We start from the raw sequence: 26,753 nt of genomic DNA on the forward strand, positions 1-26,753 counted from the left end.
ACCAAAGAAGCTAGACAAAGTGCCATTTACCAAAACAGAGAAGCACACCAAAGAGATGCAATGCGCTATCCAAGAACACCATTTCTCCCTAAAACCGCACGCTCTCAACATATACAATAAGAACTCCTAGTTGACATGATCATAGGCCTTCTAAACATCCAACCTGCAAAGTACCCCTAGTTCACCAAATTTGATTCAACTATCCAAACATTTGTTTGCTATAAGAACCAAATAAAAGATTTGCCAACTTTAGCAAAAGCATTATGGGGCTTTGAAATAACCTTCTCCACGACCCTTCTCAATCTATTGGCAATGGTCTTGTAAACTCAACTCACAAGACTAATAGGCCGGAAGTCCTTAAGATCAATCACCCTAGATTCCTTTAGGATGAGAGCGATAAATGTGGCATTAAGGCTTCTTTCAAACTTCCTACAAGCATGAAAGTCAAGGAACACCCCCATGATGTTTGTCTTGATCACATCCCAGCAGTCTTGGAAGAAAGCCATGGAGAATCCATCAGGACCAAGAGCCTTATCTCTATTCATACCTTAAACTTAGAAGCCCAACCCTTCTCCTTAAAGTGCTGTCTAAAACCCTAGGTCTTGTGGGTCGGCCCAAAAACCAAAGCCCAACCCTTCTCCAAATCCTCTAGAATGCTCTACCAAACCTTATCCATTTAACCCTCTCACATTCCACAATAACAATTTAGGCTTCATTAAAACAAAGCATTTCCCTATCCTTATTTCTTCCACAACTATAGCTACCACCTCTTGAGTCATATTTCTTCCACAACAAAGCGAGATAATCTTTTCAATTCTATATTTCTCTATTGCAAATATTCTCTTATGTACTTCACAATATAGGCACTAAAATTCTCTCTTCTCTCTCCTCTCTACCCCACTGGTGTGTTGGAGCGTGGTGGCGCGTGAGGTTCGATTCTTTATTAAGGGTGGTAGCAGCATGGCGGGAGGGAGAAGATGGTAAGTAGAGGTGAAAGATTTTGAACTGGTGGTGAAGGCAGGGGCTTCGGGGGTGAGGATTTTCGAGAGGAGCAAAGGGAAGCAAAGGTCTATTTTCATCAAGAGGGATGAGTTAGAGTGGTTAGAGCGTAATTTGGAGGTTCTGGTGGCAGTGGACAATTCAGAGGTATTTTGGGATCAGTCTAGAGCGGGTTACCCACGGTTAATTGCGCAACGTCGTTCCGATGGGCATGGGTATTTCCTGACGTTGGAGGAATTTGATGGTAGGCGGAGATGCGGTTCTGTCCTCATTCTAGAAGGGCGATTCGGGCAAGGCTGGAAACGTTTTATTTCGGAAGTGCGTATAGCAAGATCGTCCCTTTGAGGTGCTAAGGAAGAAAAGAGGAAGCATGAAGAGAAGAAGCATGAAGGGAAGGAAAGGAGGAGTTACGCAGAGGTTGTGGGTCTGTCAACATCCTCGGCGGAGGAGCATTTTGGTCCATATTCAGGGCCTGTGGCACGAGTGTCCAGATGGTTGAAGGAGTCCTCATTGGCAATGGAGAAACAGGTTTTAGGTACAACGGTAACAATTTCGTTGCCAAGGAAGGGGACCTTGATTCCGGCGAGGACACCAAGGGGTCAGGAGGATAAAGTTACTCGACTGACGGAGGGGAGGAAAAGCAGGGGAAAAGAAGTTCAAGAAGTTACGGTTCCGGCGAGTAGCTTTCAAGCGCGGGAGAAAGCGCCTGTGTCGAGTGATGACACTGTGCAAGCGCTAACGGGACGGGAGGTTGGTGAGTGTCAAAAGCAGATCCATGCTGGTGTAAGTCTTGGGCGCCGGGAATGCAGAGAGACATTGAAGTGGCTGAAAGGGGAAATTGACGTGGGACTTCACAGGTTAGAAATGGCTCTTTTAAGGGTGGAGGAAAGTGGGCTTTAGCAGGTTGATGGGGGTGGTGTTTTAGCCCAATCTGCCAGACATAGTGGCAAGCTAGAGGGGAAGAATTGGATTGATGGATACGGTCCAAGGCCCGAGAGAGGATTAGGTGTAACTCAATCCGGGAGTGAGGGTAGTGCACCTAAAGGAAAGGTGTGGGCTGACAGAAATGGCATACGGCCCACGAGAGGATTTAAGGCTAAGAGGAAGGTTATTGTGTATAAGCGTAAATCTGGAATGGGCTCCGATATGGGCTAGGAGGGCCAGGGTTATGTTGGGTCCAAGGGTGAGAGATCGCTTGGTTCTCATCCGTCGAGTATAAGCGACGCATTGATGGATCGGAAAATGGGCTCGACCGGAGATGATGGGGCGTCGTCATCGGGAGGAGACACGAGCTTGGAGTTGAGGTCGCCGGCAGTAGCAGTTATCCCTGCCGACGTTCCAGTAGTTCACTTGGAGGTTTCGGGAGTTATTCCCAACGGTGAGATCGTGAGAGGAGCAACCGGAGCTCCTCAGAGTGGGTTGGCGAAGCTTCTGGTGGTCACAGAATCGGCAGACTCGACACGGGTAGCGATGGGGCAGCTTTCTCCTGTAGCCCAAACCGCCGACCCAGAGCAGGCTGTGCCGGGAAAGATTTCTAGTGGTGAGGGGACGCTATTGAAGGCCTGCGATCCTCTGGTTACGCCGATGACAGAGTCGATGGTTAGTGGGGAGGAAGATACTGGTCGCTGGAGACTGTGTCGATCACCGAAGACTTCGGCGTTGTCTTTTCCAGGGATCGAGGCTAAGGTTTTGGTGCCTTCGTCGCACGGTGAGGGGTTTCTGGGAGGGGTTTAGGCTTGTGAAGGACTGGGTTTTTCTCAGAATCTAGAAGACTGTGCTGGGTCTACTGGGCACGATCCCCTGCTCAATGGGGCTCATTTGAGTATGGTAACTGGGTGCTCAGAAGTGGGGGAATTGTGTGAAAATGACCAATCTGTTGGAAAGGGTGGCAGGGGGGTTGAGACAAGAGAGGTAATTCCGGTTCCTTTTGATGTTAATGGGCCTTCTCCTCTGAATACGTATGGTCCTACTGCTAGGGGTGAGACGGGCTATTCGGATTGGGTCATTCAATGTGCGAATGAGATTTATCCGATTGTGGGGATTTCGTATACGGGTCACAAGCTTCAATTGTTAGCGCTTTCGACTTTTTTGGAAGAAGAACGGAGGAATAATGCGATGATTATTAATTCGAGCAGCGGCACGAAGGGCAAAAGGGAGGATAGGAATTTGGAGTGCTCGGTGAATTATGACACTAGGGTTGCATGTTCTAGCCGGGGCAATAGAAAGGGGAGGGGGCATAGAGTGGCCTCATGAAGCTAAACATTCTTTCTTGGAATGTGAGGGGGCTAAACAAGAAGGACAAACGTTTGAGGGTGAGTAATTTGCTCAGAGATTGGAAGGCAGACATTGTTTGTTTTCAGGAAACCAAGGTTCAAAGTATGTCTCGCAATATAGTTCGTAGCTTATGAGGGAGGAGTCATGTGGAGTGGTGTTGCTTGGATTCTAGCGGGGCTTTGGGTGGTATTTTGATAATATGGGATAACAGGGTGGTGGAGAAGGTCGATGTCTGTGTGGGGACCTACACCCTGGCAGTGTCTTTTAGGAATATTGGGGATCGTTCTGTTTGTGCTTTTACTGGAGTCTATGGTCCGAACCTTAATAGGGATAGAAGGCTCCTTTGGGAGGAATTAGCTGGTGTTATAAGCTGATGGAATATGCCGTTGCGTATTGGGGGTGATTTTAATGTAACTCGGTTCCCCAGTGAAAGATCAGGTGAGGTCCATCTGGATTCGGCCATGATGGAATTTTCAGACTTCATTTCTGAACAAGGGCTGATGGATCTTCCCCTGATTAGGGGTTCGTTTACATGGTCAATTTCTAATGATCCCCCTATGTGGTCAAGGATTGATCGGTTTCTGATTTCCCCGGAGTTGGAGGCCCGGTTTCCAGGGGTTAGGTAGAAGAGGCTTTCCCGTCTGTGCTCGGATCATTTCCCAATCATTCTTGAGTTGTGGGAGGTGTCAAGGGGGAAGAGGCCGTTTAAATACGAAAATATGTGGCTTAAAGCGGAAGGTTTTGTGGCCCTAGTGAAACAATGGTGGGACTCCTATGTGTTCCAAGGTACGCCGAGCTTTGTTCTTGCTTGTAAGCTCAAGGCTTTGAAGTTGAATTTGAAGACATGGAATGAGGAGGTGTTCGGCAACATTGATAGGAATAAGAGGAAGCTTCTTGAAAAGCTTCGGTTGTTGGATGTGAACGAAGAAACTAGGGCATTGGATGCGGGGGAGGTTTTGAGGAAGGCGGAAGTGGTTCGAGAGTTAGAGAATTGCACTCTTATGGAGGAGGTGAGTTGGAGGCAGAAGTCCAGGGTGATGTGGTTGAAAGAAGGTGACAAGTGTACCAAATTCTTTCATTCCATAGCCAACTCTAATAGAAGACATAATGCTTTGGATACTCTTATGATTGGGGACAACATCTTGTCCGATCCCTCAGAGATTAATGAGCACATTGTTGAGTTCTATCAGAAACTTTTCTCGGAGCAAAGCCGTTGGAGGCCTATGGTTGACGGCATCTCCTTTGATTCCATTTCGGAGGTGGAGGCTAGTTGGTTGGAGAGAGATTTCAAAGAGGATGAGGTTAGAAAGGTAGTATTTAAAATGAATGGCAACAAGGCGTCAAGCCCCGATGGGTTTTCTATGGCTTTCTTCCAATCTTGCTGGGAGGTTGTGAGGGAGGACGTTATGAAGGTTTTTAGTGCTTTTCATGCAGGAGGGTTGTTTGAGAAGAGCCTCAATGCTTCTTTCATCTTGCTTATTCCAAAGGTTCCCGGCGCTATCAATCTCAAAGACTTTCGGTCAATTAGCCTTGTGGGAAGTATCTACAAAATCATAGCCAAGGTATTAGCGAATAGATTGAAGGTAGTTCTGGATAAGATTATTTCTCAGTCCCAAAGTGCTTTTATCAAGGGTAAGCAGATTCTACATCCTATCTTGATTTCTAATGAGTGCCTTGATAGTGGGTTGAGATCTGGGGAGCCAGGGGTTATCTGCAAAATGGATCTGGAAAAAGCTTATGACCATGTGAATTGGGACTTCTTGTTATACATGCTTAAGAGGTGTGGATTTGGCGGGATTTGGTGCTCTGGGATAGAACATTGCATTTCTTCGGTGAGGTTCTCGATTTTGATCAATGGGTCTCTTAATGGCTTCTTTAGCAGTTTCAGGGGCTTGAGACAAGGGGACCCCCTGTCTCCTCTGCTGTTTGTTTTTGTGATGAAAGCTTTAAGTACGATGATTTCAGCGGCAGTTAATGGGGGGCTTATAGAAGGTTTCTAGGTCGGCAATTTTACGCTCTCTCATCTTTTGTTTGCAGATGATACCTTGATTTTTTAAAAGGCATTGCCCACAGAGCTTCGTTATTTGCAGAGTTTATTCTCGCTCTTTGAAGCTACATCCGGGTTGAAGGTTAACTTGGCCAAGTCGGTGTTAATTCCAGTGGGGAACGTGGAGCAAGTGGATAGGTTAGCCGGTATTTTAGGGTGTGGGGTTGCTTCTTTGCCAATAAAGTATCTTGGGTTGCTGCTGGGGGCCTCTTGTAAGGCTAAGCATATTTGGGATGGAGTTATCGATAAAATAGAACGTCGGTTGGCCGGGTGGAAAAAGTTGTATTTGTTGAAGGGTGGAAGAGTCACGATGATCAAGAGCACTCTCGCCAATTTGCCTACTTACTTTTTGTCTCTTTTTCCCATTCCGGTTAGCGTTACTAAGCGAATTGAGAAGTTGCAGCAGGATTTCCTATGGGGAGGTCTAAACGAAGAGTTTAAGTACCATCTGGTGAAGTGGTCGAAGGTTTGTACTCCGATTAAGGAGGGAGGCTTGGGTATCAGAAACTTATTGGTGTTCAATCACGCCCTGTTAGGAAAATGGTTGTGGCGCTATGGAGTTGAGAGAGATTCTTGGTGGAGGACTATGGTGGATGCGAAGTTTGGAAGTGTTTGGGGTGGGTGGTGCTCATTGGAGCCGGGTGGATCTTTTGGGGTGGGGTTATGGAAGAACATTTGGAAAGGATGGGACACCTTCAAAGGGTTTACTCGGTTTGAGGTGGGGGTTGGGACTAGGGTTCGATTCTAGCATAATTTGTGGTGTGGTGTGGTAATACGGCTCTCAAGATAGCTTTCCCAAGCTTATTCAGCATTGCCTGTGCCAAGGACGCCTTAGTTGCGGATCATTTGGAGGTGCTGGGTGGCTCTAATCAGTGGAATGTTAGTTTTTCTAGAGAGGCTCACGATTGAGAGGTGGATGTTTTGGCCTCTTTTTTTTAGGTGTTACATTCTGCTAGAGTGAGTCGAGGGTGTGAAGATAGGTTGTGGTGGAACTCTTCCAAAAGAGGCTGTTTTAAGGTCAAGCTCTTTTACACCTCATTGGCTTGCATCGAAGGGAAGGGTTTTCCTTGGAAGAGTGTGTGGCGAACACAAGCACCACCGAGGGCGAGTTTCTTTCTTTGGTCGGCGGCTTTGGGCAAAATTCTCACCCTAGATAACCTCAGGAAGCGACAGGTGATTGTAACGAACAGATGTTATATGTGCAAAAGGAATGAGGAGACGGTGGATCATCTTCTCCTTCATTGCGAGGTTGCCTATGCCCTATGGTGTACTTTTTTTGGTCGGTTTGGGTTGTCTTGGGTGATGCCTAGACGGGTTTCGAATTTACTCGCCTGTTGGTGGTCCTCGGGGAGGAGGGGGAGTGCCGCGGTTTGGAAGATGGTGCCCACTTGCTTTTTTTGGTGTTTATGGAGAGAAAGGAATAGTAGGTGTTTTGAGGATTTAGAGGGGACCTTGGAAGGCATCTTAGCCTCTTGTTTTCATACTTTGTATCTCTGGACTGTGGCACATGTCTTTCCGGTGTCGATTACTTATGATGATTTTCTTTTTCGCTTTTCCTCTTCTCGTTAGATGATTCCGTTGTATACTCCTAGTGTACTTTGGGGCGCCTTTACGCTTTTAATAAAACATTTTATTACTTATCAAAAAAAAATATTTCTCTATTGCCATTTTGGAACTAGAAGTCGTTTCATTCATGTAATGGCCTGCTTCAATGGCTATGAGAAGAGCCATAAACTCCCCTTCGAATCCCTCACATGACATTCCCACAAGGTACCTGATTTCTTTTACTTTCTGCAATACCCAATTTGATGAATTAATCCTCGAGCTTTTCTCATACTCCAAAGGAGGACAAAAGTTCAACAGGATGAGCTCCCCCACCCCTGTGAACACTTCCAAATCTAGACAAGGAGAAGTTCCATCCCCAACAAAATTACTCCTCACCAAATCACCCTCAAAACACCCATTCGTCTCAGTAGATAACACAGTTTTCTTTCTATGTTCTCATTGGGAGCTGTGTGTTCGCCGTGTGAGAGCTGTGTCGGCGCGTGTTAGGTGGTTGGTGCTAGTTTTAGATTGTGTCATGGCTGGACCGAGGAGGTGGAAGGTGGAGTCCAAGGAGTTTGAGGTGTTGATCAAGGAAGGGGCATCAAGAGTGAGGATTTTTTAGAGGAGCAATAGAATCAAAAGGTCCATCTTTCTGAAACAAGATGAACTAGCCTGGATGGTGAGAATAGTGGATGATTTGGTGGCAGTGGATAGTTTTGAAGTATTCTGGGATCAATCCAGAGCTGGATACCCCAGAATTATTGCTCAAAAATGTTCTAATATGCATGGATACTTCCTGACAGTGGAGGAATTCGATGGAAGAAGAAGATGCGGCTTGATCATCATCCTTAAAGGACGTCATGGATTTGGGCGGGATCGTTTCATTAAAGAGATGCAAGCAGCTAACTGCTCTCTCCGTGATCACGGAGTGATCAGTGAGTGTAGAGAGTTTAGGGGAGAAAAGGTGGTGAAGAAGCAGAAAAGTTACGCGGAAATAGTGAGACTGTCGTCGAAGGCAACCCAAAAAGTCTGTGAAGTCTGGCAAGAACCAGGTCAGCGAAGCTATACGATTGACAAGAGTTTAGGTCCGAAGAAGTTCCAGGGTCCAACGATGGCTCAGGGAGTTTCGGGGGGGTTTCCAAAGGAGCCTGTTACGGCTCCGATGAAATCCTTCTGGCCGGCGAAATCTGCTCGAGGTCCGGCAGAGCTTCGCGTGAATGATACGAAAACTGGAGGTTGCGTAGAGTTTGTGAAAAGAGCTCCGACGAGTTGGTCAGCAAAGCCGGCAGCGCAGTTTGTGCAGTTGAAAGTCTCTGATCGCGTGAAGGGACAGGAAGGGAAGGGGTACCATGCTGGGCAGACCTACTCTGAGGTAGGTATTGAGCTCCTCAACGTGAAGGAGTCGTTGAGAAATTTGAAGAGAGAATGTGACGTGAGGATGTATAAGATTGACAAGGTGATTAATCAAATGAAGCTTAGTGGGCTTGGGCCAGGAGAGGAGGAAGCTGCAGGTCAGTGGAAGGCTGTATGGAAAGAGAAGGAGAAAATTGGGCCGGGAGGAAAAATAAAAAAGGCCAATAGCAAGCTGAAGTTGAAGAAGAAGGTGATGTTTAAGCCAAAAGCTGTCATGGGCTCAGGTGTGGGCTATAGTTTTAGCCCATCTCAAGATTGTCTTCATTCTCAAGTTGGGCTGGCTATATCGGCAGCCTCTGAGAAAGTCGCGACTGGGTCGCGAGTTCTCACGCCTTCACCGGCGCGTTCGTTGTTGGCCGACAGAGAGCTAACAGGGGTAGGGGGAGTTGGGTCAACGGCAGAAGGGATTCCCAAGGTGTCTGTTGACACTTCTGCGGGGGATGCTTGCGCTTTCTTGGCCAGAGAGAATTCAATTCTAAAAACTCCCACAAGCCAGGTGGAGGAGCTTCAGCCCACTGGTAAAGGGATAACTCTACTGACCTATAGGAGGAGGAAGGCTGGGCCGCAAAGAAGGGACGAAACATGGGTGGGTTCGCTAGAAGCCTCAACGTCGGCGTCTGAGCAGTTGAAAGGGCTACTGGGACCAACGCAAGAAAAGTCTCAGAGGGTGTCGGAGACGTTTCTGTCGTCGAAGGAGCAACAGATGGCGCCGGAGAGGCCTATGGAGACCGGCGAGGCTGGGTAGGGGTCGTTTCTGGCCACACGTCAATTTCTGAGGGGGAGTCCCTCTCGCCGGAAGGTTGGTTTGGCCGTGGGGGAGTGGGCTCAGCAGGCTCGTCGGGGGGAGGATAGGAGATTGGGTCCGTTGATTCAATTTGGGCAGGAAAGGATGGATCCAACATCGGAATTGAAGTTGTTTGGGTCTGATTCAAGCTTGGATGGGGATAAAATTGCTAAAACAGTAGGTTTGGAGGATTCAGGGTCAGACACGATATCATCCAGCTGGGTAGTTGAAAACTGCCTCAAATTTTGCCCAAAGGTTGGAGTTTCTGATGAGGGGAAAAAGGAGGACTTGGAGGCTCTATTCAATGCTATTGAAGCTTCTAGAAGGCAGTACGATTCGGACTTGGGAGGTGTTCCTGCATGTGTTCCTGCACTCAAAGGATTTGAAGAGATTGAGGAAAGTGAGAGGGTCGCTTTGGTGGATCATGAAGCTTAATATAGTAGTACGGAATGTGAGAGGGTTGAATGCCCTCAAAAAAAGGTTGCGCATTAGGGGTCTTTTGAAAGAATGGAAAGTAGATGTAGTGTGTTTGATTAAGACGAAGATAGAGACTATCTCCAGAGAGGTGATACATGGTCTTTGGGGAGGTCAACATGTGGGGTGGAAGTATAAAGGCTCTAATGGTTTGTCGGGGGGGATGTTAATGATGTGGGATAGGAGGGTAGTGGAGTGTAAGGTGGAGTGTGTGGGACATTTCTCTTTGGCTTGCTCTTTTCAAAATGTAGAGGATAGATGGGTGTGGGCGTTTGGGGGAGTGTACGGGCCGAGTGAGGAAGTGGAGGAAAGGGCACTTTGGAAAGAGTTGGCTGGTTTGATGAGGGTGTGGGAGGTCCCTTGGTGTTTGGGCGGGGATTTCAACATTGTACGCTTTCCCAGTGAGCGCTCCAATGGTTCTTATTATTCTTCGGGCATGATGGATTTCTCGGACTTCATTTCAGAAAATAATCTGGTGGATATTCCGATGATGGGGGGTCAATTTACTTGGTCCAATAATCAAGAAAATGAGAGTTGGTCGAGGATTGACCGGTTCTTGCTTTCTTCAGATTGGGAAGATCACTACCCAGCAGTATCACAAAGGAGACTTTCAACGCCTGCTTTCGGATCACTTCCCTTTATTACTGGACTGTGGGACTCCTTGTGGAGGTAAGAAGGGTTTTAAATTTGAAAATATGTGGCTTAAGGTAGAGGGTTTTGTTGATAAGGTTGCTTCTTGGTGGGGGTCGTATTCGTTTGAGGGTTTGCCTAGTTTTGTGCTTGCTAGTAAATTAAAATCCCTTAAAGTGGACTTGAAAAAGTGGAATGAGGAGGTCTTTGGGGATATTGGGAGGAAAAAGGAGTTATTGGGAGGTATCCAAGAGTTGGATGAGCTGGCAGAATCGAGAAGCTTAGATCAAGAGGAGAAAATCCGGAAGGCGGACAAGTTGAAAGATTTGGAGAATACATTGTTGTGTGAAGAAATTCATTGGCACCAAAAATCGAGAGCTTTGTGGCTCAAGGAGGGGGATCGGAATACTCGCTTTTTCCATAAGATGGCTAATTCTCACCGAAGGTACAACCATGTGGAAGTGCTTCGTATTAATGGCGTCTTATCCGGTGATCAAGTTGAAGTAAAAGATCACATAGTGCAGTATTACCAAAGTCTTTATTCGGAACAAAGCTCTTGGCGCCCTAGAATGGATAACCAGCCCTTTTTGTCCATCGATGAGGAGGATAATGGGTGGTTAGAAAGAGATTTTGAGGAAAAGGAGGTTTGGGAGGTGGTAAAAGGTATGGATGGTGATAAGGCTCCGGGTCCAGATGGCTTTTCCATGGCTTTTTTTCAAGCTTGCTGGGGTGTTATTAAACAAGATGTTATGGCGGTTTTTGCAGAGTTCCATCGTAGACGTCAATTGGTGAAGAGCTTGAATGCAACCTTTATTTCCTTGATTCCAAAGAAGGCGGATGCGGTGGAGATGAAGGACTTTCGGCCCATTAGCCTGGTGGGAGGGGTGTATAAAATTGTGTCTAAAGTTCTTGCCAATAGGATGAGAACTGTTTTGGGTAAGGTTGTTTCCTATTCTCAAAATGCTTTTATTGGGGGTCAGCAAATCCTTGATTCCGTTCTTATTGCAAATGAATGTGTGGATAGTCGCATGAAATCAGGGGTGCCAGGTGTTCTTTGTAAATTGGATTTGGAAAAGGCCTATGACCATGTAAATTGGGACTTTTTTGTATTTGCTGCATAGATGTGGTTTTGGCGAGAGGTGGAGGGCTTGGATAGAATGGTGTATTAAGACGGTAAGATTCTCCATTCTTGTGAATGGTTCTCCAGAAGGGTTCTTTAACAGTTCGAGGGGAATCAGGCAAGGGGATCCTCTCTCACCGTTATTGTTTGTGCTTGTTATGGAGGCTTTGAGTAAGATGGTGAATGCGACGATTGACCAAGGCCTTTTGACTGGTTTCTCGGTGGGAAATAGGGTCTTGTCGGAGTTGATGATCTCACACTCCTTATTTGCGGATGATACTTTGATTTTTTGTGAAGATTCTATCGAGCAAATCCAGTATGTTCGTCTCATTCTCTTATGTTTTGAAGCTGTTTCGGGTTTGAGAGTGAATCTTGGAAAGTCAACAATTGTGGCCATTGGTGAGGTGGAGAACATTGGGGGCTTAGCTAACATCCTTGAGTGTAGTGTTGCCGAATTGCCTATGACGTATTTGGGCCTCCCTCTTGGGGCATCGTACAAGGATACGGTTATGTGGAATGAAGTGATCGAAAAGATGGAGCGTCAGATGGCAAGTTGGAAAAGCATATATCTTTCTAAATGAGGTCACTTAACCCTCATTAAGAGCACTTTGGCTAATCTTCCAACTTACTTTTTGTCTCTGTTTCCGATTCCTGTAAGTGTAGCTAAAAGGATTGAGAAAGTCCAAAGAGATTTCTTGTGGGGAGGATTGGGGGATGAGCCCAAGTTGCATCTTGTAAGTTGGAACCAAGTTTGTAGCCCTCTACGATATGGTGGTCTTGGCATTCGGAAGTTGCATCAGTTTAACCAAGCTCTTTTGGGGAAATGGCTTTGGAGATACGCAAATGAGAACGGAGCTCTTTGGTGTAAGTTGATCAAAGCTAAGTATGAAGACCAAGAAGGTGGGTGGTGCACGAAGGAGGTTTTGTGCTCTCATGGTGTGGGTCTATGGAAGCATATTTGGAAAGGGTGGAATTTCTTTGCCAAAGGTATTCATTTTGAGGTGGGGGAGGGTTCGAAAGTCCGATTCTGACATGATATTTGATGTGGGGACAATTCTTTGAAGCAAGCTTTCCCGTCCTTATACAGTATTGCCAGACACAAAGAAGCTTGGGTGAAGGATAATTTTATTGGGAGGAATGGGGTTGTTGAGTGAAATGTCATTTTCGTACGATCAATCCAAGATTAGGAGATGGATTTGGTTTCTCCTTTTTTTGATCGGTTGTATTCTTGCAAGGTTTCCCTAGGCAATGTAGATCGTATTTGCTGGTCTCCGTCCAAGAAGGGCAAGTTCGAGGTTAAGTCGTTCTATAAGGCCTTGTCCATTTCTAATCAAGAGGAGTTTCCTTGGAAGAGCATCTGGCGTACTAAGGCGCCTCAGCGGGTGGGCTTTTTCGGATGGACTGCGGCCTTAGGCAAAATTTTGACTCATGATACGCTGCATAAGAGGAACATAGTGGTAGTGGAGTGGTGTTGTATGTGCAAGAAGACCGGAGAGTCAGCCGATCATCTTCTTCTCCACTGTGAGCTTGCAAGTGCTCTTTGGCACACGATTTTTCAGCGATTTGGGTTGCATTGGGTCATGCCTTGCCGGGCGAGGGCCTTGTTTGCTAGCTGGTGGTCGGGAGGTCGTTCTCGAAGCGCGGTTGTTTGGAAGATGATCCCTCTGTGTCTTATGTGGTGTATTTGGAAGGAAAGAAATGCTAGATGTTTTGAAAATTCCACTAGGACCATAGAGGAATTGACTCAATATACACGTTACTTTGTCCAAAATTCTCTAGAATGTCTCTCTCTCTCTCTCTAGATTCGGATGAATTTCAAAATTTGAATTTTTGAAGCTTCTTTCTGCGAGCGGTGGCGCGGCTGGTGCTGCGCGTTAGGGTTCGGTGCACTAGTTATGGAACGCAGCTTCTCTTTTGAAGCTAAAACCTTCTGCCTTTCGGCAAAGGTTGGGTGTCCTAACCTTCGTCTGGAGGAAAGGAGAAAAGGATTCGTGGGGTACATTTTCGCGAGCATTCGGTGTTCGTCGTGGTTGGTGGAAACGGTGGAAGCGACGATTCAGGTTCAGGTGAAGGAAGAAATTGCCAAATCTTACCGTGAGGGTGATAAGGCCACGATGGTCCACGGGGGAGGTAATAAGGCCGGTAGGTTCTTGGAGGTATCGGTGTTGGCTGAGGGTGGTCGTAAGGGAGTCATTTGGCTTCCGGAGGGACGCTTTGGGAGGGACTGGCGTCGTTTTGCGGGAGAGCTTCGGCAACTGTTGGCGGCACAGATCAAGTTGGATGGTACGGCGGAGTTTGGGGTTCCATCTTCGGCGGGGTTTCTCATGGATGTTCCTTCTTTGGGGGTTGACTCCGGGAGGTCTTTCGTGGATGTCCTTCGATCTTCTCCGGGCGTCGAGGCGAGAGCAGTTGAGTACCCGAGGTCTCTCGATTTGCTTCCGGGGTCATTTTGTTGGGATTCGGAGTATGACGGTATGGGGTTGCGTTCTGCCGTTGATTGCTCTGCGTTGGAGAGCTTGCCTTATCCTCTGGCGGAGGCGGCTGGGTCAGTGAGCTTGAGGAAGAAGAAGAAGGGCAAGATCGGTATTAGTGGGTTGTTGAGGCTTCTAGGGCAAATCCAACATAAGTTGGACCGGGTCCGTGCTGGGGTTGTCTCGAAGCCCAAACGCAGGAGTAAAAGGGTTCGTTTTTTGGGCCTATCAAATTCTGTTTTGGGTTGTGATTCCGGGTCGGTCTCTGAAGTGGGTTTGGGTCAAAATTTGGATCCGGTTCATTACTTGGATCCAGATTACTCGGATCCAGTCCATAACTCGGTTCCGGGTTCGGAGCTGGGCTCGATTCATAATTTAGTCTCGTTTTCATTGCCTTCTGTTTCTGCTGGGATTCCTCTGGTCTCTAAAGAGGTTTTGGAGCCGTTGGCTAGGTCTTCTTTGAGTTTGCAGGTTACCGGTTTGGATTCCGGCGATGGGTCTTCCCCGGCAGAGTTCTCTCTCTCTTCGGTGCGAGTTTTGGGCGAGATTGATGGGTCTGCCGGTGACGGGTCCTCTCAGGGGGCTACTTCTTTCCATTCTGTGGAGGATTTACCGGCGAGCACGTTGCGCAGGGACTGGGAGGGTTCTCTTTCCTCGATGCCTAAAGCCTGCCTAGGTGCGACTGTGTCTTCGGAGATTTCTGATTCGGCTCGTCTTTCTATTCTCAAGGAGGCCTTCTCTGTTCCTTGGGAGGTGGACTCTCCGGCGAGCCCTCTTTGCAGGGATAGGGAGGTTCCTTTTTCGAGGGAGGAGGAACTGGATGTTCGTCCTTCTTCTTCGGCGAAAGGTTTGTTTCGTCGTGGGTTCTTTGGTCCGAGAGCTGTCTCTCCCTCTCCGGTGGTGTTGAAGGATTCTTCCTTGTCTTCTAAGGGAAAGGACCCTGTTCCGATTCCCTCTATGCCGGTGGAGGTTCAAGTAGGCTATACTGTCTCGCCTACCTTTGGGGTGGCTAAGCTGGGTCTTCATTCCCCTGCTACTACCTCCTTGTTCTCGTTGCAGGGATGCACTTCTCTCTCGACTACTTCCCATCTCGATGGGGCAGCTGAGATGGGGAGGAGTCTTAGCCGTCCTTTTCCTCGCATGACAGAGAGTGGTACTCCCATTTACTCCTCTATATCCTCGTTTCAACTGTTTTATACCCGGAGGGTGAAGGAAAAAGTCGCAAAGCAGCTGCATAAGAACAAGGACCTGCTTGCTGAGGTTGAAGTTTCTACTCCTAAGGTTGAAGTTTCTGCTTCTAAGGTTAAGGGGTTGAGGGAGCTCAATAATCTAGATTGCTCCATCTCTCCGGTGAAGGGCCAGCGTCGGCGGGGATTTTTGGGATCGAAAAATGCTTTTTCATTTCCCCCTGAGGTGCACTAGGGTTCCACCTGAGATGCACTAGGGCTTGTCTTGGGGTTTGGTTGGGTCTCTTGTATACCTTTTTGGTTGGGTGTTTGGTTTGATTGGGTTTTTCTGGGATTGGGTTTGGTTTGATTTGGTTTGGTTGGGTTTCTTTGTATACATTATTGTGTACTTAGAGGCGCTTTGCGCTTTTTTTGATATATACTACATTACTTATCAAAAAAAAAAAAAAAGAATTGACTCATTTTTTCTTCTTTACTCTTTACTCCTGGACGGCCGCTTGGCTAGCTCCTTTAGTGATTAGTTTCTCTGATTTTCTTTCTCATTTCTCTCCCTCCTAGGCGCTCTCTGTTTATACTTCCCGTGTATATGGGTTGCGCCCCTCTGCGCTCTTTTTTATATCATCATTACTTATCAAAAAAAAAAAAGACCAAAGGGAGGAAAGAAGTCTACCCACCTTTAACAACCAAAGCCCATTCTGAATTAAAAGCAGGGAGAAATTCCATAAAGTTCATTTTAAAAGCCTGGGCTTTTTCTACCCCAACAGAGGCAGCCTTGGGGCCAAATTGAGTGTTTTAATATTCAAATAATTTAGACTTTGATTAATGGAATATTGAGCATTTTAGTATTGAGCCACATTTGCCTCTCTCTCTCTCTCTCTCTCTCTCTCCAATCAAATAACCTACCAAATTAACCTTAGATTTATGAACACAACTACTGTTCAAAATTTTCCAACAACCCAAATCAATCTTTGAACCCTAACCCTTTCTTCGAAAACTCTAAAACCCACCACAATTCTCCTAACCCTCCGCCAGAAGCACACATAGGTTGTCCCTAAATCTGTCCTAGATCAGTTTGGTATCAAAGCAAAAGATCCTATCTTTTGTTGGAAACATGAAATTGTATATTTAATTACAATGGCAAGCAACATTGATATCTCATTTGCTCTCTTGTATACTTCCTGTGTACTAGGGTTGCGCCCCTCTGCGCTCTTAATGCATTATTACTTATCAAAAAAAAAAACATTGATATCTCATTGAATTTTGATGTTAGCTTAGTAGATTTGAAGGTTTTTTTTTTTTTTTGATAAGTAATAGAAGATTTTATTAAAAAAGCGTGAGCCACCCCTAAGTGCACAAGAAGTATACACAAGATAACCAAAGCTAGCCCATAAAAGAAACCCACCCAACCCACCAAAGGCTCTTAAACCTAAAACCCACAAAGAAAACACGACACTACATGACATGAGCCATTCATTTCCTGCGCCGAGAGGAAGAGCTAGCATCTCCATGGTTAATGGAGCTTTTTAAATTTAACAGGTCCCTCTCATCCTTAGACTTAGGGTGTGCTACCTTAACAACCCGATGATTATCCTCTTTAATGTCCTCCAAGATCACCAAAGACGGATCCTCGTCCTCTTCACCATCCATCAATCAATCTAATGACGTGTATGGGAGGTAAGCATACAGGGGGAAAAGGGAACCACCATCCTCCCCATCCCAAATCTCACCACCCTGATCCCACGCAACAATCGCGCCAAACGGACCGAAGCCTATTGATCACTTTTGAGATTGGGTCAATTTAGTCGACTTGAAGTCCTCACCTTTTTCAGCAATTATGGTGTCAGAGGTGCAGCCACCCAAGGGAGGGGGAGCTCCTTTCATCCAATCATCCTTAACAACCACAGTCGACGACAAAGCGACCGGCAACTTGGGCAAGGGAGGAGAACTACCTTTCACAGTCGGACTTGGATTAAGAAACCCCCGCCGTAGAAAGCCCCTCGCCGGAGTAGAATGTTGTGCAGCACCGAAAGAAGTGACTTTCTCAACTTTCTCTACACCACTTGCTTTGACGAAGTTTTCTTCCGACCAACGAAACAAGCAGACACCTAGCCGTGTGCAGCCTCAGACGAAATCTATGCAACAAACCCAAAAATTCGCATGGATTGATATCGCACCAACGGAGCATTGAGAGACTCCACCGCCTCAAGAAGAAGAGAATCTTTCACCGGAGTTCCTCTGGCTTCCTTAACTCTTCAGTAATATTTCAAGTATGCTTGTACACTGGCCGGACTAAGGGAGTCCCATTCTCCAACATCCCCAGAAGTGAACAGAGCTACAGCCCCTGATGAATAGACAGCAAAGTTATCTGGCACAAAAGAATCCGGCCCAAAGATAGATATAGAAGAAGACGGGGTCGAGCCGAAGGATTCAGCAAAACTCATCTGGACAGACCCATTAGCCATCGAAGACTCCAGCACCAAAATGCCCACTTGAGGATTGTCCTTAGAGCTGGGAACCGACATTGGTTTAGAAACTGAATCCGGGCCAGCCTCTGAACTGGAACCAAAATTGTGAACCGAAACCCAAACTGAAAACGAACCTAGATCCAAATCCAATACCGCATGACCCATCAAAACAAACCCCGTTCCACTTACCTTTGGGCTTCAAGTCCAGCCCAGCGAAAGGGCCTTTGACCAGCCCGACTAGGACCCAGTCCAGCTCAACACGATATTGCCCTAGAAGCTTCTTCACCCAACGATTGATGAGAATGCCATTCGCCTTATTCATAACATTGAATTAGCTGCCACTAAAGAAGCAACTTTCTTCTTCTTCGGCAAAATATGTTGGACCAAAGAAGTCGGCTTCTCCATTTCATGGCAATCCACCGCTTTATGCAGCTCATCTCCACCGTTCTCCGGCTCAAAACAAGCTAACACCGAGAACAAGTCGAGAAGACGAGAAGACAGACGCTTCAACCCAACAGATTTCACCTCGAAACATGACGCCGATCGTAGCACTTACACGAAGGAATGCCCAGAAGAAGCTCTCAAATCAACCTTAGTCAGATTCCTCACTGAAGTGGGGATCTCATAAACAGAAGACCCAAACTTTTCCTAGGAGCCAGATGATCCCTTTCCATCCACCCTCAGCGTAGACAGCCACCTCCAAAAACCTTCCTGCCTTGTTACCACCCCCACAAACCATCAACACCTTTGCATCCTCGCGGTATGACTTGACAATATCTTCTTTCACTAGAGACTGAACCGCCTCTTCCACCGTATCCACCAACCAAGCAAAACATTGATGACCCGCAAAAATGACCCATACGAAACCCTTCCTCCTTTCCTCCAACCAAAAGTCGAAAAACCCTTCCTTCGCCAAAAAGCATAAGGCTTTTGCTTCAACAGAGAAGCATCATTCCATTACAACCTCACTGGACCAACCTCCAAGAGCTTGGAGACATAGCCACACACCCTGCGAACTCGAAACAGGCAGAGTCGAGCAACCCAGCAGAATCCCAACAAAACGACAGAATCCTAGCGTGACGCGCCTTCACATGCCTCCACTAGGGTGGAGAGAGAAGGGGGAAGAAGAGAGTTGAGACGAGAGAGGGTAGAGTGTTTAGGAGAGAGGGTTGAGCGAAAGGGCGAACTAACTTTTGTATACTTCTTGTGTACTTAGGATTGTGCCCTTAGTAGATTTGAAGGTTATTAAAGTCAATATTAATTGGATTCATGAAAAAGTTCAATTATGGTGTTTAAACTATGAATACAACTGCCATGAGATAAAAGCAATAATAAACATGACAGGAGGTTCTCCTGTTATAGAGGATTTCAATCAAGAAATTGCAAATCAAGAATTGGCTCCACTTTTTCAACCAAAAAAGTAATCTTAGAGGATATTATGGATGTTGCACAAGAGCAAGCCTTTGATGGAGAAGTTAAGGATGACAAAGGCAAACGAAAACACATTGATTTCAAAGAAACGGTTGATGAACTAAGAGATCTATGAAAAAGGCAACAGAGATTGCTAAAAACAAAAAAAAAAAAACAAAAGCTGCCACCCTCTCTCTTTCTCTCTAAGCTTCCCTCTTTGGTTACCAACACGTATTCCTTGATTGAATAGAAGGAATTAGAATTTCAGAAATTGAACAAGAAACTATTTGACAAACTGAACAAGAAACATCTTATTAAAACCTCACTACTTTGATGTCAAGATCAGAATGTATTTTATTTGTTCTTTCTAGAACTATAAAGAATTGAGTTGGGTGGCCGCTGTGGAAGTGTCCTACCTATCCAAAGTAGCACCTATTTTAAACATATAAATGCACAGCACAATTAAGGACAGCAATTCTTGATTTCATCACCCGCAGTAACCACATGATCAAAGAAACATATAAGAAAAAAAAAATGTACCTTTGCTCACTTGCCTCCACCATTCATCGATTTGCTTTCCCTTCTGAAGCTGCTCATTATTCAAATATTCCCTTGTTGATGTGTTCAATGACCAAATACGCAAATTCTGACAACTGCTTATGAAATCAAGCAGGATACTTTGAGGATTATTAGGATCAGAGCTTCTATCTTCTCTATGAAATGATACCAGTTTTCTGGTGGTTTCCACCTACCAGCAGAAATACAATGTCTCAGGTACAGGATTTCAACTCGATTAATGCGCTCAATCACCAAAAGAATTGTTTAAAAAAAAAAAACTGAGAAACCAAAATTCCTGAAACATATAAGTTTCTTGTGTGGATTATGGACTAAACCCCCAAAAGATTGGTTTAGCTGAAATAAACACCTTAGAAAAGACAACATAAGAATTAACTATGTTTTAATGATTTTGAGACAGTGCACAAGTGGGAAGAATAACAGCACAGTAGAAAGGGAATGCATTTTTACATTTAAGAAACAACCTTTCTAGCATCTGAATTCAAAGCATTCATCACAAGCTCAACCCTCATAATTTGTGCAAGCAACCAAGTTACGTGATTCGTCCTAAGAATGTGCTGATCACCCTCCGTAACCCGAGCAACTAGCTTGTCCACAAAATCAACAAAGTCAATACACCCACTTTTCATAAGAAAAAAGAAGATATCTGAAAAGACAAGCCAGTCCTGCCAGCAATTTATCTCTGCCAAAATCAATTAAAAAAAATTGTATCAGATATTAGCCTACTAAAGTATAGTACTCCAGAAATAGTCCCCTGATTAGTCATCACACAAGCAGCCACAATAAACAAAATTATGCAAATAAAAATAAAAATAAGATATGAAAACATCACTTGCAAAAGAGAGGTTATAATGAATAACATGACTAGTTATTTTTTACATTGCTTGAATGTAACTAGTCTCATATGACTTGAGCAATTGCATACCCCTGAACATCCCAGGTGTATATTAGATCACTGAAATTCTATTTAAATTATGAAATACTAACACTAGCACTCTTAAAAAGATTAAAAAGGAAAAGAAAAAAAAAATATCTATAGACGTAATGTCAAAGGAATGCATTTCAAATATAGAAAGAGAATAACATACTCAGTTAGCAAAATATTTTTTAAGGAAAGTACACTGGCATTTTATCCAGGAATACATTTCAATAAACAGATAAATAAGGAGAGATCATTGCCTGAATTCGTAAGCTTCAATAGTTCAATAATTCTATCAATTGTTGCCTCACAAATCATTTCAGAAGTAAATACAGCACCCGGAGTAGGCACTTGAGGAGGAGACCTATAGGATGGAGCAACAAGAAGCACGCGCTTCCACCAGTCTGGTGAAGGAGTACTGCGGAGAGCATGCCTTATACAACGTAAAGCTCTCTCCCAGTCCAAACTACCCCTCTGAATAGACATTGCAAGATCCTATACCAATGAAAAGAAACTAATTTAACCAACCATAGCAGATCCTAATCCAAATGAAGCTCTAACACTCATGCCAAAAAATAAGGGCGTTAAATACATACATACATTTACTTATACATGCAATAGGAGTGGGGATTACATATATATACTTCATCTGTCCCAAATCCACAGTCGTGGTTTGAAGTAGCACGATGTTCAATGAAGAAAAATACACCTAAAGCTGGGCAACTTTGAAAGACTTTAAAAAATAAATAAATAAAATAAAATAAAAAATAAAAAGGGTAAGATTTTTACTATTTTCAAAAAATTTACTCAATTTCACTCTTCCTAGAGCATGATACTTGGGACAAGAGAATATATATTGAAACACACACACAATCACATAAAAACAATGTGAAAAAAACTGCTCAATCATTAATTATGTTTTCAATGAACTAAAACATAATATAATTTTTTTTGATAAGTAATGATGCATTGAAAGAGCGCAGAGAAGCGCAACCCAAGTACACAGGAAGTATACAAGAGAGTGACTAAGCTAGGGAGAAAGAAGAAGAGAACATAAAGAGAAAATCAGGAAAATTGATCACTAAAGGAGCAAGCCAGCCTGCAGTCCAAGTGAAAAGCATGTACAAAAAGAAATGAACAAGGTCCTCAAGGTTCCTCGACAAATCCTCGAAGCATCTCGCATTCCTTTCCTTCCAAAGGCACCACAAAAGACAAAGGGGAGCCATCTTCCACACCACGACACTACGGGATTTACCGCCCGACTACCAACTAGCGAACATCTCCTTGACGCTTCTAGGCATAACCCAACACATCTTGAAACGAGAGAAGATAACATCCCACAACTTGCACACAACCCCACAATGAAGAAAGAGATGATCCGCCGACTCCCCATCCGATTCACACATACAACATCGATTAATCACAACAATACCTCTCTTCTGAACATTATCCAAGGTGAGAGATTTCCCAAGGGCGGCCGACCAAGCAAAAAGCGCCACTCTCGAAGGAGCCTTGGTGCGCCAAATACTTTCCCAAGGGAAATGGTTAGACTCTTTAAAGACAAGCATCCTATAAAAAGAGCGAACCTCAAACTTCCCTTTTCTTGACGAGATCCACCACATCTGCCTCCCCTTCCCCACGCATCGAAAGCAAATACAAGAGCGAGAAAAGGGAGGCTAAGTCCATCTCCTCCCAATCATGAATTCTACGAGCAAAGGTAACATTCCAGTGAACCATACCATTTAAACACTCCCTGATATCCGCAATGGAAGCATCCTTATTACTAGCAATATTGAAAAGGCCAGGAAAAGCATCCTTGAGGGACATCTCGCCATACCAAATATCCTCCCAAAATTTGACTTTCACCCCCAAGCCAAGATCAAATCTAAAGTGGCACTAGAACGACCTCCACCCCCTACAAATATGTTTCCATAACCCCACCCCATGCGTTCCACGAGGAACTTTAGAGCGCCAACCACCCCAATACACCCCATACTTTGCCACCAAGATACTTCTCTACCAAGCTTCTTCTTCATTAGCAAATCTCCACAACTATTTCCCCAAAAGAGCTTGATTAAAGAGACGCAGACTCTGAATCCCTAGGCCACCCTCAGAAATCGGAGAACAAACCTCGTGCCATCTGACCAAGTGGAACAAAATATAATATATATATATATATATATATATATACAAAGAGACAACCCAAGTACTCAGGAAGTATACAAAATATACACCTAACCAGAAGAAGAAAGAGAAGCAAATAGAATTGTCAAAGAGCTACAACTCTATTTGCTTTCCTATTCGGGGACGGATATGGTGGAGGCTTCATCTTTTCTGTGTAGGAGTATATGGAAAGTTAAAGTTCCAATGCGAGTAAGTTTCTTTGTGTGGACGGCAACTCACAGTAAGATTCTAACTTTGGATAACTTGCGTAAGAGATGAATCATTGTGGTGGATTGGTGTTGTATGTGTAAGAGGAGTGGCAAGTCTATCAATCATCCCTCCTTCATTGTGAAGTGGCACAAGCCTTCTGGTGTGTGCTATTTACTCTTTTTTATGTCACATGGTTCATGCAAGGAAGGGTGGCGGATTTGTTAGCCTATTGGAAAGGTCAAAGAGGTAATCATTCAGTAAAGGAGGTGTGGAGAATAGCCTCATTGTGTCTAATGTGGACTATTTGGAGAGAGCAGAATGCAAGATATTTTGAAGATCAAGAAAAGACGTTGGACGAGCTCAAAAAGTTGTTTATCATGACTCCATTCCATTGGGCGGGCGCTTTTGATGTGCCTTAGTTTTCTACTATGCCTCAATTTGAGGCTTTTTGTTCTTCTTTTCGCCTTTAGCAAGGCCTTTCTTTGTATATATTAGGGTTGCACCCCTTTGTGCTTTTCAATGAATTACTTATTTATCAAAAAAAAAAAAAAAAAAAAGAAAGAAAGAGAAGCAAAGGGCAGAATTATAACATTAGCAATGTAAAACCAAGATCAGACTAAAGTGAAATCCATATGAAGGGTTCGAATTTGTTTCTCTTTTGAAACGAAGTTTCACAGAGAAACTGTCATAACAGGGAGCAAGGTGCCCTCTACAAGCTATCCACGCAAAGAAAGCTAGCAAGGAACCAGAGAGAACCTAGAAGAACGATGGAATGCTAATTTGAAATAATGCCAACCTAATCCAATCACAAAAATTTCACTCAACTAAGGCTTTGCTTAACCAAGAGCCCATTATACTTGTCAATGCTTGTCAGTAAATAGAGAACCAAGCAAATAATAGAAATAATAATTATTGTTACAAGTAATAATAACAACAAGATAATGATGTCATTATCTTGAAGAAAGAAATGCTGAAACAACACGAATATTGTGATTTCTAGCAGGCCCTTAAATTAGAGGTTATGATGGTGGGTAATCAAAGTTGAGCGCCATCCACACAAAAACTCCCAAGAATTTACACTAGATTGTTACAAAGGCCATTAATCCCAATAATCATACCACCAATAACATGTGTTATTCCAAAGACAGTATACAATTTTATTTAGATGAAATGTAGCATTGTCATATCCTGAAAATGATAGCTAGGAAAAGTATCACCTCTCCATGCAATGGCTCCCCAAGAACACTCGGATATGTGATTGGCGAATATCGCAAGTTCGTTACTGCTTCACCTGAAATACTAGGAGTTGTCTGAGAAAGAACCCGATGAGTACCAAATGTAGGGCAATGAAGGTGTTGATCTAACATTTGCATGTGCATAGCCATCATATCTCGCCTCCTATGGATCTCCAAGATAAGTGTAAATAAGGCTTCGTCATCAGGTATGTTTTCAATAAACTGCAAGCCACTGCGCAGCAATTCATAAAAGGGTACTCGGCATTTATCCTCTTCAACCAAAAGCCAAATCACATCCAAACAACTGTGCAGCCATTCAATAAGAGCCTTGTCAGGTCTCCAAGATTTAGCTCCATCAGATTCATCAATCCCCTGTTGCCTTTGATCCCAATTAACCAACCAATTCAGCATATGGTAGAAAATTTCAGCATGAGTCACTGGTTTTAAATTAAATTCAAGACCAGTTAAAATAATCTTGCAACACAGCTGACGTAGACTGCTTATTGCATTATCTCTTATAGATGAATTTACCCTTGCTGTAGGTTGCTGTCCAGTACAGGAAATATCAGATGATTTGACTGGTGACAAAGTTGCACAAGATGAGGGTTCAATAGCGGATTGAGCAGGGGACCCAATACCATGAACTGAGGGTAGAGGAGATGCTGGATTTGAAGACTGAAAAGTAGCAGAATTGGGAATTGAGCTTGAAGGTGGCAGCATCCCAGACTGAGATAAACTTGTAGAAGAGACAGCTGCCATTGCTTGACTCCCCTGACCCACTGCCATTTCCGCCGAGGAAACTGAAGAAAGAAGGGCTGGCAAAAGAGTATCCCAGTTAATGTAACCTATACTGCACAAGCTTCGCAAAGCAAAGAGAAGAAATTCAGCCCGTGGTGCATGACCACTACAGTTCACAACCAGAGATATAAGAACAGATTCTGTTACAGCACGCAATTGATCTTGGTCCTGAAAAAATATGACTACTATCAACACAAATAAAGCACAATGCCATGACTAAGTTCATTGAAACAAAAGAGGAAGCAAAAACAAGGAAAGAAGACATGTGATGATGCTAAACGGAGAATTTAAATTCTGGAACGCACGGAAAACTGGCTCTGAAGTTGCTCAAAATCCAAGAGAAACTGCTCATTTCGAGGAGGAAGCTCTCTGTTTAGCGCAACCACACGCTTCTGTGTCTTGTTCCTGAAGATTGGTTATTTCAATAAAGATTAAAACAGTGGACGAGATACCAACTAATCAAAGGATCCTAGCACCTTTAAAATTTAGTGATTCATATGATGCCTAATAACAGTCAAGTGTATATACTGACACCACAATTATGCATATGGTATGTCTTTTGAGACATGCATGCCTTAAACTTTTTTCCCCCATTATGCTATGCATTATGTATCTAAACATGTTAAACATGTTATTTCCAGATAACCTTCAGCTCTTCTACATCTGAAATGAAACAAAAGTTTGTATAGCTGACCTTAAAATCTTGAAATAAGAAAAAAACATTTTGATTAGGAACTTCTGGCAAAAACACTTTCGTGTAACCAGTTTCAATTCATATCAAGAGCATCGCCATTAAACGAATATTCTTCAGTAGGCGACTAACCACAAATTGGCTTTTCCCAACTCAGAAAAATCACAGAGAGATTCCGTAAGGAAAAAACGTTCTCATTCACCAGAATTATATACATCGGATTATATACAAGTTCATTAAAATAAAAATATTTAACACTGCCATAAGCAACTCAGCTCTTCGAGACACCTTCAATACATATACATATATACATACATATGTACTTACGGAGGTTCTCGGGCAGAATCTTCGGGTTTCTGGCGGCTACTTCTCTGCAAAATAGCGCACAAAATCATTTTAATTATTGAAAATAAAACCAAAAAATGAACTCAAAGCTCAAGGGAGAATGGGAGAGAGTGATTACTCCTAAGTAGAGGTTGAAGAGATCGAAAATGGCGACACGGGCAGGGTGGAACTGGAAGGCCCGAGAAGATGAAGCCGAAGCTGATCGCTGTGTTTGGGTTTGATCCATTTTCTCATGGAGGGGGTCGGGGCTCAGCCTCGGAGGCTGGGAGAGCGACAAAAAGAAATGTGAAACGAGAAGACTGTACTCTGGTTTGCATTGAATTTGGGGACCAAGGGAGAATCGGGTTGAGCTTCGGGGCTCCGAGTTGTTTGGATACCCTTCAACCCAACCTTTTTTTCTCTCTTTTTTTTTTTTTTTTTTAATTACTGTTTCAATGGTGAACACTGTAAACTCAAAACTTAACGAGAAAAGTACACATAACTTTGTCCGACTACAATGCAATTTGCAATGGATTTCAAACTTTTAATTGTAGTAATGTTCTTCATTGCAATGTACCTCTTTCATATGGAAAAAATAAAATAATGTCCCCAAAAATTTTGAAAAAGACATAAATACTCCTATAAACTTCCATAAAAAATAAAAGAAGCAACCCACAACCATAGGTCTGGTGGGCTGTGTTTGGCAAAGGGCCAAACCGGACTAGACCCAAAAATTCAAAAAATTCTTCTCAAAATCATCATCAACATTCTTACTTTTTACATCACATCAATCACTTTTTATTACTATTCAAATAAAAAAATTACTACAAAACAAATTTTTTCACTTTTTTATACAAAACATTCTTACTTTTTTCTCTCATATCAATCAAATCTGCTATAGTACCGTTTCACTCCCTTTTTTTCCATTCCATTGCCAAACACAGCAGTGAAGACCCACAATTAAGGGTGAGCAGATTAACCAGTTACCGATTACCGGCCGTATACTAGTTTCGACCGA

The 26,753-nt window shown here is 44.0% G+C and overlaps 1 protein-coding gene across 2 annotated transcripts in view; it reads right to left on the reverse strand.

Moving 5' to 3' along the window:
- Nucleotides 1-26,057, reverse strand: part of LOC132177254 (mediator of RNA polymerase II transcription subunit) — an 82,032-nt gene extending 55,975 nt beyond the window's left edge. Inside the window, exons 1-7 of one of the 2 annotated variants that reach the window (XM_059589503.2) lie at nt 25,875-26,057; nt 25,739-25,782; nt 25,026-25,125; nt 23,905-24,888; nt 20,575-20,809; nt 19,860-19,978; nt 19,360-19,567 (exon numbers count right to left, since the gene is read on the reverse strand). In XM_059589503.2, coding sequence (XP_059445486.2) covers nt 19,360-19,567; nt 19,860-19,978; nt 20,575-20,809; nt 23,905-24,888; nt 25,026-25,125; nt 25,739-25,782; nt 25,875-25,982 — 1,798 coding nt within the window. In that variant the 5' untranslated portion in view covers nt 25,983-26,057. Of the gene's footprint in view, nt 1-19,359; nt 19,568-19,859; nt 20,078-20,574; nt 20,810-23,904; nt 24,889-25,025; nt 25,126-25,738; nt 25,783-25,874 lie in introns of both variants that reach the window. The other variant, XM_059589502.2, reaches the window with a different exon arrangement.
- Nucleotides 26,058-26,753: the final 696 nt, after the last annotated feature.

Source organism: Corylus avellana, chromosome 4 (assembly GCF_965113065.1).
Source record: "Corylus avellana chromosome 4, dhCorAvel1.hap1.2, whole genome shotgun sequence".
Taxonomy (NCBI): domain Eukaryota; kingdom Viridiplantae; phylum Streptophyta; class Magnoliopsida; order Fagales; family Betulaceae; genus Corylus; species Corylus avellana.